Here is a 16,634-nt window from a genome sequence, read left to right on the forward strand (position 1 = left end):
CCTTTCCTTTGTGGTAGTTTCCATCATATTCCGCCTAAATCTGCATAGCTCGTGACTTTGCAGTGACTCGCAATTTTCCCCGTTGGGCATAGACGGTGAAATGTTAACCTGCACTTGACCCACTAGTGCACAGTTTGACAGCAAACACAGCCCCGTGATGACAGCCTCCCCTGCTTTCTTCACAGCCATTGGATAAAAGCCAGATTTAAAAAAAAAAAAAAAAAAAAGCTTCTGTCCTGCAGTGCAGTTTGACTTTTGAAAACTAGAGCCAATGAAAATGTGGGACACCGTCTCAATATGTGGGACGTGGGATAGAAATGCTGCGCAGTCCCTCATAAAGTGGGACACCGAGTCACCTATAAAGTGAAGGTGGTTAATGGATAATCAGAATCAGAATCGTTTTTATTGCCAGGGGTGTAAGAGGTATACACTAGGAATTTGCTTTGGTTTTGTTGGTGCAGGTAAGCAGTATAATAATAAAAGAATAAAATAAGAATTAAAAAATTGAAATTCTACCAATATACAATATACAAAATAAGCTATAAACAAAATAAACATGATATTAACAGATAGTGAAACCATATAAGGCTGCAAATAATGCAGCCTTATATGACACATCTACTTCCATCACAAGAAAATAGGCTACAAAAATCACAGTTTACTGGCACAAGACTGTATTTTTTCACCACCATGTATAACGCAACAGTGTGGGAGAAGGTTGCACTAGAAATGACCAGTCAAAGTGTAGGAGAGGCCCAATTTTGCAGGCTTTTTTAAGTCTGTCTGCAAACTTTCTAAAAATGTAAATGCCAGGATGGCTTTGCCTCATGATGATTACACTTTTACACTGCAGGAAGAGCAAACAAACAAGCAGCAGTTCCGGCAGTTCAGGCATGCTGTCCTCAGGGCTCCATGTACTGAGATGAACGGAGAGAGACCGCATTGCTGCTCCGAGACTGATCACCCACCAACACCCCCAACCATCCCTCCTCCTCCTCATAAAAGCACGCACAACCACGCCTCCAGAGGCACGCACACAAGCGCAGACACACCTCCTCCTTTACCCCCTCCATCACACACACACAAACACACGCACAAATCCGAGAGTGAGCAGCAGCATCGCTGGGTGAAGTGGACAACATGTAAAAGGCAGCATGAAGGACGAGGGCTCGTTCTCTGGAGGCGCACAGCAGCAGCAGGCAGCAGCAGGAGCGGTAGTGGTGTCGCTGTCGGAGAGCAGGCTGCAGCTTCACCATGTCCACCGCATCACATCTCCTCACTGGCGATACGGTAAGTAAAAAGGCCCCCTCGATCTCTCGCAGAAATCTGTCATTTCCAAACTTAGTCGAACTCGTCATCAGCTGGTTTGAACCCACTGCTTCTGTCTCTCTTTCCCCCGCATATGATGTCATTTGATGCTCAAAGGCATTAGGTCAGGCACCACTAAAGGATGGAGGGCCGATCGTGCCGCAGCACCAAAATAAAAGGGGGTGTCGAAGTGCGTGCAGAGCAAGTATTTGGTAATGCTTCAAGGCTGAATGCGCCTCGATTTTGGCCCCATGTGGAGGCTTCAAGCGAATACACACTGTTAAGAATTTCCCAGTAAAATAACAGTAAAGAACTGGCAGCAGGGTTGCCTTTATGTCACTGTAAAATTAACATTATTATACAGTAGCTGGAATTTACAGCTTTGTACTGTTAATGAAAAATACAGTTTTTTTTTTTTTTAGTAATTTCACAGTATTTTACAGTTAATTTACTGTTTAAAGATACATTATATAGCTGTTTTTCACCTTCCTTTTACATTATCTTACTGATTTGTTTTAATGAACTATTTATTTTTTACATACATTTTAATAAACATTATTTTTTGCCTAGATGAATAGACTTAGCAGGTTACAGACATAGGAATAGTCACACTAAACTTGTTGACACTTTTCCCAAAATGTCTGTCTATAGCTGGCTACAAGCACAGAATCCAAACCATAACAACATGTGAGTGAAGAACAGAGCTAATTCACTGATTTTCAAATCATGTACAATGTACAAGCCTCACATGTGCAGATCAGGTCCCAGAATTCAAGAAATACTGCATGAAACTGTTACTGATGATACTTTAGACAGTTGATCAGCAGTAAAGTGTTGTTTTTTAAGAATGCATTATAGTTCAGTTAAAAAACGGCCTATGAGCGTAATTTAACAGGTTTTTCTTTTGTATTAACAGTAAAGCACTGTTTTTAGCAATAACAGGTTAATACTGTTGAAATCCTGCTGTAAATTAACAGCAATTGTTTACAGTGTACGCATCACATTTGTTATTGTCTGGGAAAAGCCTTGCAAAATGGCAGACTATATGTACAAGTTTTTAGCTTTAGTTTTTGTTTATAGCTTATTTTGTATATTGTATATTGGTAGAAATTAAAAAATGTTATTCTAACGTTTTGAATCTATTCTTTTGTTATTATACTGTTTGACTTGCACCAACAAAACTAAAGCAAATTCCTATAGTGTATACCTCTTACACCTGGCAATAAACACGATTCTGATTCTGATTTAGTTACAAACTGAAATGAGCCCCAATTAAACTAGTAAAAACACAACATCATGCAACAAAAAATATAGCACAGTCTCTAAGGTATTATCATTGGTGCATCCTTTCGATAAGGTCAATATAAAGTCACACTCACAGTATAGATGGATCTTTTGCACCACACAGACAATATTAAAGCAATTCATATTGAGTGAAACTGTGCCCTTCGGTGTGCAACTCCAGGAGTGCTTCATGGTTCCTTTTGCTGTGTGCTGTAGCCATGGAGACAGTATGTGGCATGTGGTTTTATACTTGTGCAAGAAAGTGTAGTCCCTCTCTATTGAAGAGCAGCCTTTTAGACCATGAGGATGAGGATGAGTAGAGGGAGGAATGCAGGCATTTAGTTAGCCTAACCTTCTTGTCTTGTGCTCTAATTTTAAAAACAAATGTGCTGTTAACACTTAACTTCAGAAACAAGCCTAATATTTCCACAGGGACTTAAAAGTTTGTCTGTGATGGTCAGTAGTGATGTCATCAGTGACCTATTGTAGACCTACATTATTAATTATGATATTTGATTAATCCCTTGTGGCATTTATATACTGAAGCATCCCTATTGGGAGTTGTACAGCAGCTATTTCCACAGCATCCTAAACCCATTCATATCTTCTTTAACAATTACAACGTGATGGAGAGCAATTGTTCACATCCACTAAAGTATTAAAGCTGGGTAGCAGTTTGAGACATAGACTGAATGTTCATCCTTCACATCTTGCACCTTATTATGTCTATTTTTTTTATGCTGTGTAATAAAATGAAGTCTCATGAAGGCCCTGCATTTTGCTGACACGTCACCTCATTCATTCAAACCTAGAAGAAAAAGGAAGATGATGGATTTAAGGAACTTTTTTTTACCCCATCTAGTGGCATATAGTTTAACTTCCATCTCATCATCATTTACATATTCTTCACTGATGGGATATTAATAATGAATTCATTCCTGCTATATTGGCACAAGTGACACAGAAGTAGTCCCTGATATTATTCATGCAGTGTTATAATGACATTCAGCCATCATATTAGACATTAGTGGCGGTTAGACCCAACGGTGATAGAACCGCTGGTAATAGCACAGTATGTAACCTGTATTTATAAGAGCAGCAGACTTTTGGGATTATACTTTTTACAGGATTTGTAAAGATGGGGAAATTTGCTCTTAAACTACGATGCAGTTCCTTACTACATTGTTATACTATTGTTGGATGTAGCAAGTCAAATTGAGACCTTGAACTACTCGTGCAGCTGAAACACTAGCACTATCACATGAATACAAACATATTTACTACTACTTCATGTAATTGGACAAAATTCGTAATAAATATAAGCAAAAAAGCTGATAATGTATGTAAAATTTATTAAATTTAGGTGATCCATCTTGCCAAAAACTAATCTGTGATCTGGTATTAATTTGCAATGTTTTGACTCCCATTCATGCAAATCTAGAAACAGTCTTTTAAAATTAAATACATCATCCTTGTATGCAACTGTAGCTGCTGTGTTTATTTATATTCAGAGCAGCAAAATACACACACAGCAGGTATCATTTAATATGTCCTTGAAAGAAAGAATTATAAGGTACCAAACAAAGCAGTGAATACCAGTGTTGGTTTGTCTGTCGCGGTTGGTCATGTGTGAAAGGACGTGATATTTAGGTATGTTGTGGAGACATGACAGGGGGATGGCTGGTCAGTCCTCTCTCCTCACAACGAACAGATGGTAACTCAGGGTTAGCTCGTGGGTGGGTGCCAACAAGGAAGCCCATGTGTGTGTGACACATAAATCCATTGTTGAAACGGAATTGTTTTGACCATTAAAATATTCAAAGGCCTTAAAAGATACTCTGGATGTTCAAGCTGAGATTGATAGCAGTTGTCTGTATGTTATTTATTTATAAGATGTGAATAATTCAAACAGTGGAAAACGGAAATGCTTTGTTGCAATGCATTTCTTTTAATTTTAAAAACAATGATACTAAAACTCAACTAACTTTTTATTGTAATATTGTTTTGTCTCTAATATGTACTGTAATTGGTTATAGGTTACAGGATCTAATGGTAAACCAAGATGTGCTGCAGTAATGCAATACAATTAATATAAATTTGTTATAGTTTAAAATAACTAATATTATTGTCTCCTACCATGTTTATTGATTAATCTTTTGAAAAAGTTTTTACGTAAAATGAAAAATAAATACTTTTTACCAGCAATTTGGCAAGTTATGTTTTGCATTTACTTTTAATAAAGATACCTTCTAGTTAGCAGTACAAGATAATGTGAATAGCTTGTTTTAGCATACATTGTCTCCAGTAAGTCTAATTAAAGGTCGTGTCTCGTCAGTTTTTGTGGTTTGATTGCATACATACTGCCCCCTCAAATATGCTAAAAAAATTTCAATATAATGAATGGTTGTCACGTTGCTCAGATTTAATGTTATGTTGTGGCTGTCTGCACGAAAGTAACTTGGTTAGTAAATGAGCAACTACATGTGTTAAATTTATACACAATCATCATTGCAGGCGTCTGTGGTCAGGTTGTTGTTGAACAGATTCAAAAAAATGATTTAAAATGTATTCGGGGATTTGGTTCACAGACTAATCAAACGTAAACTGAACTTACTATTGCTGTAAACAATTTACTGGCATTTACAGCATTTAAATTGCATTGAAGTGCATTTGTTTTCTTCTCTCTCTTCCTTTCCCCAGGCTGTGTTGATCTTGAAACACACTGAATGGAGAGCGTTGAGGTCCCTTTAAGATGACACGAACGCATCCTCCTGATATACTGGCATCGACTCTATATCGGGACTTTACTCTAAATCCCATCACTGACCGCTCCTTTTCTCTCCACTCCTCCCGACAGTGCGACTCAAAAATGATCGACAAACCAGAAATCATCAACAAAAGACACTGTCGCAGCTTTGACTTCATTGAGTCACTGGATGACCCGCAGTCCCTCTCTTCCTCAATGGAGTACCCTTACAAGAGGGCAGAGCATCAGACATTAAGCAAAGATCTAATGTGGAATGGACTCGATCAACCGGGGCACCTTCGTTTTTCGTCTCCCGATCTGTTCAACACCAGGCAGTTCCAGCAGCATACCAGCACCCAGGATAAACCCAGTCATCTTACATGGTCAGACTCTAAAAAGAGAACAAGATCTAGAAGCGCTCCAAGAATTAAGTCCACCCTCACTCCTGTGCCCATCTCAGTGTCTCCTCCAGGAGCCAGGAAGGGGAGGGATGTGCCGCAGGCTGCGACGGATACCTTGAGGACTTCTGAAACACATCGAGAACCCTACCCCTCAAACAGAGCATTTTTGAATGAGGTGCATCCTATCAAACTGCAGCATCAGCCTCCCCTCTATGTCTCAGACTGTTTTGAGGAGGATAAACCAGACAAACCAGCCATAACCCCTCACGTCAGGTGCCGTGTGGACATTAAGCCAGATGCTGCTGTACTGCAGCACACATCTAGGCAGGCTCCCAATGTACGGACTGATCATCTTTGGCAGAGATACTCCCAAGCCAGTAGCAGTAGAGGTTTGTATGTACCTCGACAGATTGTCTCCTCACCAACGCCCACTCCAAGCGAATGCTACAGTGGAGATTTTAGACAAGGATACCACTATACCACCAGCATGTCTCCCATCTCATACCAGCACCTAGACATGCACAGAATGCCATCACCAACAGCACCATATCTGAGTCAAGAACAAAGAGCGTACTCAAATCCTAACATACCAACCAAGTTTTTCTACACAGAGGACCCTGTTCGGTATCCAGTCCATCCCTATTCTAGAGCATACTTTCAGGATGACCGGTCCAGCCTAACCAGCCATGGTAGTACAATGACTAGTCAGTATGATCCAAGGACTCGATGGGTGCACACCCTTCCTGTCAGGTCGTATTATACAGAAAACCTTCCCAACAGAGAGCCAGCACACTCCGTATATAGTAGGCCTTACTCTACCAGTGAGGCAGGATCATACTTTTCTCAAACTCCACTGTCTAGACCTTACTATGGAGAGGACAGCCGGTTCAATCCATACCATATGAGTAACTCAAGGTTGTTTTATTCCAAACCAGGCTCCCCTGAGGAGCAGTACTTTCCACCAAAGCCATACCATACGGAGGGCCGTCGTCGCCCTCGAATGTCGCAGGCCTTTTCAGATGACTGGTATCGCTCAAGTATATCTGGTTATTCTAACCAGTCCTCTCACCTGCACACACCACCAAGAGTAAGGCAAGACACCAGTATACCCCCGTGGTTTACTAACAGCTGCTCGGAGACAAGTAGACTAGGAGCAGAGGTCAGAAACCACTCCAAGTCTTGGGACAATATTCTGTATCCACGGCATGACAGAGAGCAATCAGTGCCTCGCGGACGAAGCTACGAGAACCTGTTCCATCAAGCGAAGCAAGCGGCGTCCTCTGATGTTACATCTCAACCTGTCATACTTAACCTCTCGAGTTCACCAAGACGCTACGCCGCCCTTTCGCTCTCTGAAAGCTCGTTGGAGAAGGGCTCAAGCAATCCGTGGAGGAATACCAAGAGCGGGCACTGGTTTGTAACTCCTGAGATCACAATAACAGATAATGACATTTGCGCAGGCAACAGCAAGCGGCGTGATGTGCACACCGTCAGCTGGGATATGTTGGACGGTGAAAAGACGCCATCTCCGAGAGTAATGCATCACAAGCAGCCACAAAGTACATCAGTCGACATAACCAAAGAGAGGAAACACAACAACTTCTCCCTCCAGCAGAGTCTAGAGCAACTGGACGAACTCTTGGCTGATTTGGTCGTTGATTACAAACCGCCAACTGGCAGAAAGTCAAGTGAAGGCCTTTTAGACCAACTGAAACAACTGATTACTGAAGATGATGACAAAGACAGAGGATCTTCTGGACTTGAAAACTTAGGATGTCTGAACACACAGCTCCCGTCCTCTAAATCCAGTCCTGACACAATCAAAGACCCTGATAGTGGGTTTGATGCTTTACATAGGAGCACAGAAGAATGTTCTCCAGACCACAGCACAGACGAAGACGACACCATGGTGTGCGCTAACAAGAAGTGCAACCGGATTGAGAGTATGTTCAACGCCTGCTTGTACTTCAAATCATGTCACAGTTGCTACACCTTTTACTGCTCACGAAACTGTCGCAGGGACGCCTGGGAGATCCACAAAGAGACCTGTCTTTACGGCCGTGTGAACAGCGTGTGTCGACACAGTCTTAAGTTCTGCAGAGAGAATTCAGAGATCCACAAAGCATTCTCCCGCGTTGCTAAAGCTGGTTATCTCTCCAGAGGGAGAGGTGTTCTCTTTCTGGGTTTCGCTAATCCGGAGACAGCTGACAACTTCCTCCAAGTTGGGCTGGAGAGCCTCCTCATGTCTCCCACATACCTGTCTCTCAGAGAGCTGGACGGCTTCAAGGACAACCTAGGCGAATACTGCAAGGAGCTGCAGCAGGCAGGCAACGAGTACGACCCCAATGAATGTTTCCTTCTGAATGTATCAGTAGCTGTTGGTGAACTAGTGCCTAACAGACCTTCCCCGAGGGTCCAAGCGCCAACAGTTCGAAAATATGCAAAGGTGTCTTTGGCCTCCTCAAGCCCTGACAAAAAGGTACTCAGGAAGGATAGTGAAATGGAAACTCTCATCCTCACCCCGCCTCCAGGCACACCGGACATTGACAAGGAGGGGGAGGAGGGGAGGAAAGCCAGAGAGGTGTGCTTTGTCAATATCCAGCGCGAGCTCAGGACCAGGGGAGTCTTCCTACGTCACGAGTACCCCAAAATCTATAATCAGCTGTGTGAGTTCGTGGAGAGCAACAAAGGGTTCACTCCGACTACGATTTACCCGATAGATAAGAGAACAGGGAAACAGTTTATGTGCATGATCATGGCTGCGTCCGAGCCAAGAACACTGGACTGGGTGGGTACCCCTCATCTCTTGGATGATATTATATAGTACAGCACTAATGATAATGATGTCAGTTACACTAAATGTACATACTGTAAATACATGGTGTGCTTTAGCAAATTGATATGGAAATATGTGTATATACTGTATGTGACCAATCTCTCTTTCTGTCTCTCTCTTTCTCTTATTTCTCTCTGTCGCCACACACACACGCACACACACTTTTAAAGGTTGCCCTATGTTGTTTTTGGCTTGTTTTGATCCTGTTGCACTCAGAAGAGTTAATAGCCTGCATGTAGACTAGGCACAAGTTATCCAGGTGTTTAAGATGTGAACATGTATGGTCTGTGCAGTTTCTGCAGACAGTGTATGAAGCACACAATATTTATGAAGTCTGATTGCCACCCCATAATTGTAGGCAGCACAGCCAGGTCTCATATTGTAACATTCATCCATTATTGATTTCTCCAACAAATGTCATATCAGAAATGTATATTATACCTTGTTACAGTGGTTGTAATATTACAACTGATTATTAGTACTTAAGTATTATTTCCTAAGTATACTGTAGTTGTGTGGGTACTTTTTTATTATTGCCATATTAATTATTGTTTGATAGACAAAGAAGTACAATCAAACCACCTATTTGTTTCCCACTTCGTTAAGACTTTTAGTTGAAACTCATTTCATCTCGTGATAAGACTTGATGTCATTCTCGTATTTTAACTTGCTTTGTTTGAAAGTGGCCTTCAGTCGAGAAAAAAAAAGCATTTGACACGAAGCAATGTATAGGTTTAGCTATTTCTAAAGGCTTGACAGCTCTTGACTTAGGTTGTTTGAACTACCATTGTAAATGAATAATTATTTTGCTCAAAGCATGCTATTTATATTCAGGTATTTTAATATGGATATTGCTTATAATTAAATTTATTATGTTAATGAGATACCATTTGATGCTTAGAAATGTAAGAGGTATATATATTGAATATTAGATCATTTGAACATCATGACCATGAGACCTTACTGTAACTAATACCACAGTATGTTCTTAAACAATATGCAATAAAAGAGCAACCTTAATATCTATATTGTTAAATCCTATTTTATTATTAATATTGAATAATTCCCTGGAGCCAAGAGCTGCAAAGACTTTGTTTGCACTAAAACATACATTATGAAATAAGAATGTTCCTAACACAGCTGCAGCACTGAACCCAGATGTGATGATATGCCTGCTTCCATTGCCATTGTTGACTAATCTAAGGTTGCTCTTTTACTTGATTATATATATATATATATATATATCTTTGTGCAAGACCTTCCTCAACTTTCTATTTTGTGATGTTTATAACCCATATATAAATATATAATAAATGGAATTTAACGAGTGACCTTGTGGATTTGCATTTCTCTTCCAGAGTACTCTTATAAGGCATTTACAAGGTAAAATAAGACAGTTCCAATCAATAGGATTGATATACACATTGATCAACATGTTCGAAGACATCAACTGCCTGTCCCTTTCGCTCTTCAGCTAGGATGATTAAGATTTCATACATTGTTTTATGACACATATAAATGGATTATGTACATTGCATACGAATTAAGAATAACTATTTATTTAGATTTATATTAAGTGCAAAAACTATAACATAACACAAAATACCAATAGGTTGAAATTTTTCAAATTGTATATTGACATATGTCATATTGACACTGACAGACTGCCTATATGTAGGTAGTCTGTCAGTGTCAATACAAGTTTATGAAGTGAAAAAATGTAAATATTTTGTTAGGGCTACTATGTATGATGCCTGCATCATCTTTTACAGTAAATACAGATGTAAGACTTACAGTTCCTCTTTATCTTGTTTCATTGACCATTTTGTTGAGGAACTGGTTTGAGTTTCAAATTGGCTGATGCCTCATCCTTTATTTCTTTTTTTTTTTTTACTATAAATGTGCTACAACATGTCTGATTTGTGTTACTGTAACAGGTTGCTTACTTACTTATTTTCCTGAAATGTCTTTCTTCTTTGTTGTTAGACCACCACCTAGTGGAAGAAGACAGATATTACACTCCCTTCAAAATCTCAAAATGGAAAATGTGATGGCTTTTTCTTTTGCCTGTTATTATTGTACTACATTGTAATATTACAGTGCTGTCAGGGGATGAAGTTCAGGTAAATGTCCTGCTTTAGTGGCCTTTTGGATTTGGATACTAAGAAAGCACACCTCAGTCAAAGTGTCAGGGGTCAAGAGTCAAATCCATTCAATTATGGACAAGCCTGTTGACTGGCGTTTGTATATTCTCATTACCTGCAAATGTATAATTAATGTGACTTACCTGTAAACTATAAATTCTTGTCAGTCAGTTGCATTCAAATGCATTAATAATATGTATGCATATAGTGAAGCATTAATGGATAGGTTCACAATGTTCAAGTCTGTTTCAAAACAAGGTTCCCACATGAACATATACATCAATGTTAATCTGAAGCTAATATGAGGTTTCAACAGACTGAGTTTATTAATTTAAGTTGATTTATTCCAAAATTACAGTCTGTTTAGTTTAAAATTCCCTCTCAGTGTATCTCCAGACAGCAGGGGTGGAGCAGCCACTTTAAAAGCGTGAGTGTTCCAGGGTGAGATGTGAGCACTGCAACATCCCCCACCCAACCTTATGCAAATAAGGTGTTGAATAACACGCTAAAATGTCCTCATCATTAACTATAAGATAAGGACAAAACTTAAAACAAATTGAATTTGACTGCAACATTAACGTCGTCCCCACTCATTGAGGTTGATGCTGATGTGATTGCCTATCCAAGACAAGCAGAACACAGCAGTTTTTTAAACAAGTTTTTAAGCTCACACAAACAGCTTTAAAATACATAAATGAACACATACAGTACATAGCATTAATGCAAGAACAAAATGAATGTACTAATATAAAATGGAATGATTGGTATCATAGACTGCAAGCTTCCTTTCTGTTTCTTTCCAAAGCAAAGAGCAAGCCCATGTTACTATAACTCCACTTACATGACTACTTGTCTTGAAAAAGGGGTCCATCAGCTTCTGCCTTTTCCTCTTGTGCATTTTCCTCGTATCTTCGTAACAAAAAGAACAATGAAAACATTAACAATGTAAAACTCATTGGATGTCACTAGCAAACTATCGCTTACACTAGCACATACTATCAAGTAGCCAACATTGGTCTGCTAATTTAGCTATATAATATCAGCTACAGTGGTGGACTGTATCTAACGTTATACTGTACTTAAGTACAAATTTGAGGTATTTGTACTTTGTTTAAGTATTTTTATGCAACTTTATACTTCTACTACACTACATTGAAGTGGTAAATATTGTACTTTCTACTCCTGACAGCTTTAGTTACTTTACAGATCACAGTTTTTCATCCCTTTCATGTCCAGTGAAAACCTTGTTGAGAAATGTCTCTTCCTTTAATTAAATAAACTATTTAAAACCGTCTTAGATCGACTGGAAAATGCACTGTAACAAAGATGAAAACAGGCTGTTTTTCTGATGAAAAGTTGACTTGATGGTTTCTGATGACAAATTTAACTCTCATAGAATATGATGCATTGCTGTAGGTTAAACTACCCAACAGTATATAAAGTAGTTAACATTAGCCCGACCTTAGACATCTACAGCAGTAAAATGCAACACACACATTAATGCAGCAGTAATATTAATCCAGAAACATCAGATATAATAGGAAAACACTAACAGGAAACATTTTAAGATAAGATAAGATAAGATAAGATAAGATATGCCTTTATCAGTCCCGGAGTGGGGAAATTTGCAGTGTACAGCAGCAAAGGGGATAGTGCAAACAACAAGATGCATCAGCTAACACAGTAAAAAAACATTTAAATAGAAGGAAGTATAGAAATAGGAGCAGTATATACAGCATTGACAATAAACAGACTATTAACCAAATGCACAAGTGGAAAATGAATGCACAGTGAGAATGAAATGAACTTCCACCTGAAAATATTGCACAGTATGAATTACACCTGAGTAGTAATAATGATAATGATATTGCACAGTCATTATACAGTACAGTGCAGTTATTGTCAGTATTTGGTGTGTAAGTGTAAGTGGTCTACTGGGAGCAGTGCTGGTTGTGGAGTCTGACAGCTGCAGGAAGGAAGGACCTGCGATAGCGCTCCTTCACACACTTTGGGTGGAGCATCCTGTTGCTGAAGGAGCTCTCTAGTGCTGAGATGGTGTCCTGCATGGGGTGGGAGTCATTCTCCATCATGGATGACAGCTTAGCCATCATCCTCCTCTCTCCCACCACCTCCACTGGGTCGAGGGGGCATCCCAGGACAGAGCTGGCCTTCCTGTTCACTCTGTCTAGTCTCTTCCTCTTCCCAGCAGACCACTCAATAAAAAATGTCTGATGCCACCACAGTGTCATAAAAGGTCTTCAGGAGAGCCCCCTGCACTCCAAAAGACCTCAGTCTCCTGAGCAGGTAGAGTCTGCTCTGGCCTTTCCTGTAAAGTGCCGTTGAATTGACCGTCCAGTCCAGTTCATTGTTCAGGTGAACACCCAGGTACTCACTGCTGAATGAGTACTTTTTAAGCACATTTTACTGATAATACTTAGCCTACCTACTTTTACTCAAGTAAGATTTGAATGCAGTACTTTGTCTAGTAGTGGAGATGAGTATTGTGACATTATATTAGTACTGTATCTGAATCCTTTTGTCACCACTGGTCCGCTAATGTTAACGTTAAGCTATCTAGCACAACAACAACAGCATATTTCACTTTATGTTGACTGACTAATGTTAGCTGAGAATTACATAACAAGACAAAGTTACTGATTAAATGTCTACATTACTAACTTAACAGCCGTTTCATACCTCTGGTTTATGTATTTGTCATCACAGCTACAGACAGCTAGCATCAACTTGAAGTCCAGTTTCTGACCGTTTTTCTGGCGCGAATTTCAAATGTCCACTCTGCGTCTCGTGGTGGGTGGGACAAACGGCTGTGATTGGCTGGATGACCTGTCAATCAATCTAACTTGACCAATAGCCTTTCATGTGTAGAGAATCTTCTGTATCACTGTTTTTTTGTTTTTTTTACAGATTTTAGTTTTGTTTCATCTCAGGAAAGAAGTGTGAGGGGGGATAAATCATCTGTGAAAGTGCGGGTGTTGCACCTGCCAGACAGTGTTTCTTTGCTGAGCTGTGGTGGAGGGATAGAGGGAATTTTGAACTAAAAACTAAAAAGTAACTTTGGAAGATACCCACTTTATTTGTCATCATTTGTCATCATTTGAAGAACCGTTTTTTGTTTACATTTTCATTTTTATTAATTATTGTTGTAGGTCTATGGTACAACGGTATGATGGAGTATTAGGGCCACATTGAAGAAAAAAAAAAAAATCGGAGATTTCGAGAATAAAGTCGTAATATTTGGAAAATAAAGTCATAGGTTTACAAGAAAAAAAAGTCGTAATATTACGATAATAAAGTCAAAGGTTTACGAGAAAAAAGTTGTAGTATTATGAGAATAAAGTCATAATTTTATAAAGTAGTAATTTTACGTGTTATTTTCTTTTTTTTCACGTTAAGTTCTGACTTTATTCTGGAAATCTCAGATGTTTTTTCCCCTCAATGTGACCTTAATACTCCGTAGTACATTTGCACTTTGGCCCTCACTGCATTAGACTTATATACTATATACTTAGACTATAAACTGTGTTACCTTCACCACAATGCTCAAATGTTTTGCGGCTCCAGACATTTTCTTTTTTTTCTTTGCCTAAAATGGCTCTTTTGAGAGTAAAGGTTGCTGACCCCTGGTCTAACTCATAGTGAGATAATCTTTAGAATCTGTTTTTGCATGGAACAATAATTATTGTGGATCTTGTCCCCCATAACTTACATTGGGTGAGCATTAGGAAGAGATATCTTTATGGCCAGTATGAACAGGATAAATAATTACAGCTAGCCAAGCCAATTTCAATGTTCATATGGGCACCTGACGATTGATTTAAGACAGACTTGAAAAGATGTGAACCTTTTCTTTAACCTGCTTGAATCTTTTACTGTAATGATCTCATCTTGGCTCTCTGCAACAGCTAAATCCAGCAGAGTATGCCATCTTTATACAGAACATTTGAAAGCACATCACGATGGCACTGCACCGCACACAGAAATAAGAAACTAAAATACAGTAAAAGAGTAAAATTATGATGTGGACACAAACAAGCAAAACAGGAAGAGTTCACAAATCATAAGGCATTATAACAAATTAGATTTGAGGCAGACGTAGGCTAAAATCCAGAGAGAGCAAAAGCTGCTGTTCTTTCCAGTGTTTCATTATGGAATGTGGCCCATGCTCTGCTTCATCTCAGAAGCATTTATTTCATTGTTTGACAGCTCTGAGTGGTTGGCAGAATCATACTGTATGGCTCAGTTTTCAATATTATGTGTCTTATACTGTTTTATTTTGCCAGCAGAGATACAAGTGGTACTGCAATATTAGTACACCATTTTAAAAAAAAGAAAAGAAATATATATATATATATTATTTAAAATAAATAAATAAATACAAAAAAATTATATAATAAAATAAAATTACATATATATCATTTTATTTTTATTATATTATATTAATAAAATTATATACATATAATTTTATTTTTACAATATTCATTTATTTATTATTATTATTATTTTTTTTTAAAACACATTTTTCACAAATATGTAAATGAAATAAAACATTAATTCAGTGCCACAAAATTACTTCTGTGACACGGGGCAAAGTGACATTTTGGAGAGAATATGAAGAAAAGAACACTGCTATATAACCATGATGATGACAAAAAAATACAATTTTAATTTCATCTAGTGTGTACACTAATCTACTCTAAAGCCCTGGGGAACAGTTAGCAGAAAAACTTGAATTGATGATAACAACAGAAATGAAAACTTAGTTTTAGATATTAGCCAGTAAGGTAGGACAGTGTGAAGATCATTGGCCAACCTGTGACAGCCTCCTTTCAAGCAGCTCACAACAAGAGTATGCTCATACTTGCCAACAGCATCTCTTCTGATCCCTCGCATGTTTTAAAAGGGGAATATCAACTTCTGCCCTCCAAGAGGCGATTTAGAGTCCCTACATTTAACCGCATCTGGCTAAAGAACGCTTTTGTCCACCAGTCCATCTTGTTGCTAAATAATAACTAATGTGCTGCTAAAGACATGTTAATCCAGAGGACAGATGGTCATTTTATAATGGGTTATGTATGAATAATTGATGTATTTTGTTTTTTGTCTGATGGATCTTACTTCACTGTGTCTCAATGGTAACAGTATGTCTATTGTATGTGTACTTTTTCTCTGAGCTGCCTATGGATGCAAAATGAATTTCAGTGCAAACTAACAATAAAGTTGTATCGTATGGTATGGTATGGTATGGTATGGTATGGTATGGTATGGTATGGTATCGTGTGAATCAGAAAGTTACAAAAGGTTGGGTTATAGTGTGTAGTTTTTATTATTATTATTTTTATTTTTATTATTATTATTAATATTATTATTATTATTATTATTATTATTATTATCATTAATATTATTATTATTATTATTATGTTATTATTATTAATAATAAACATAATAATAATAATAATAAAAACGGTTGAAGGATTTGTCAAAAAATTGCACCAAATTATGATGTTACAGAGATAAAATGATGTGTAGGGCCTGTTATGTTTTCTGTGTTAGTGGGAGAGCTTCCTTTAACAAGCCTCTGCGCATGCGTGTTGCGCAGGTCTCCTCGTGATGACAGCAGATGACAGCACTGCTCTCCTGCAGTAGCCAGTCTGAGTGTGAGACGGCTAACAGCTAACCTCCAGCAAACACTTCCTCTGATCCGATAAATATCACCATCCGCTGTGTTTAGAGAAACACTGAAGAACCAGGACGCTCTAATAACGTTTGGTAAGTTGTTGTATTTATGTCAGCATTGTTTTGGCGATCAGGATTTGGTCACACGGGAGCTTGCAGCCCAAAGCTAAGCTAAGCTAACGCAGCTAACTAGCTCACTAGCTAGCTAGCTTGACGAGTTT

The 16,634-nt window shown here is 38.6% G+C and overlaps 2 protein-coding genes across 19 annotated transcripts in view; both read left to right on the forward strand.

The window, feature by feature from the left end:
• The first annotated feature begins 1,017 nt into the window (after nt 1-1,017).
• unm_hu7912 (un-named hu7912) lies at nt 1,018-9,903 on the forward strand. The gene is made up of 2 exons (XM_074638581.1): nt 1,018-1,290; nt 5,293-9,903. The coding sequence occupies exon 2, from the start codon at nt 5,345-5,347 to the stop codon at nt 8,561-8,563; it is 3,219 nt and encodes a 1,072-aa protein (XP_074494682.1). The 5' UTR covers nt 1,018-1,290; nt 5,293-5,344; the 3' UTR covers nt 8,564-9,903.
• A 6,424-nt stretch (nt 9,904-16,327) lies between these two features.
• gapvd1 (GTPase activating protein and VPS9 domains 1) overlaps nt 16,328-16,634 on the forward strand; it is a 33,444-nt gene continuing 33,137 nt past the window's right edge. For 17 of the 18 annotated variants that reach the window (XM_074638592.1, XM_074638594.1, XM_074638599.1 and 14 more), the window contains exon 1: nt 16,335-16,506. The gene's annotated coding sequence lies outside the window, so the exon portion shown is untranslated. Of the gene's footprint in view, nt 16,507-16,634 lie in introns of all 18 variants that reach the window. The other variant, XM_074638611.1, reaches the window with a different exon arrangement.

This window comes from Sebastes fasciatus, chromosome 6 (genome assembly GCF_043250625.1).
Source record: "Sebastes fasciatus isolate fSebFas1 chromosome 6, fSebFas1.pri, whole genome shotgun sequence".
NCBI lineage: Eukaryota > Metazoa > Chordata > Actinopteri > Perciformes > Sebastidae > Sebastes > Sebastes fasciatus.

Bases quoted from the DNA above. Each gene is read 5' to 3' on its own strand.
- unm_hu7912 (XM_074638581.1), top strand. From the start codon at position 5,345: ATGACACGAACGCATCCTCCTGATATACTGGCATCGACTCTATATCGG.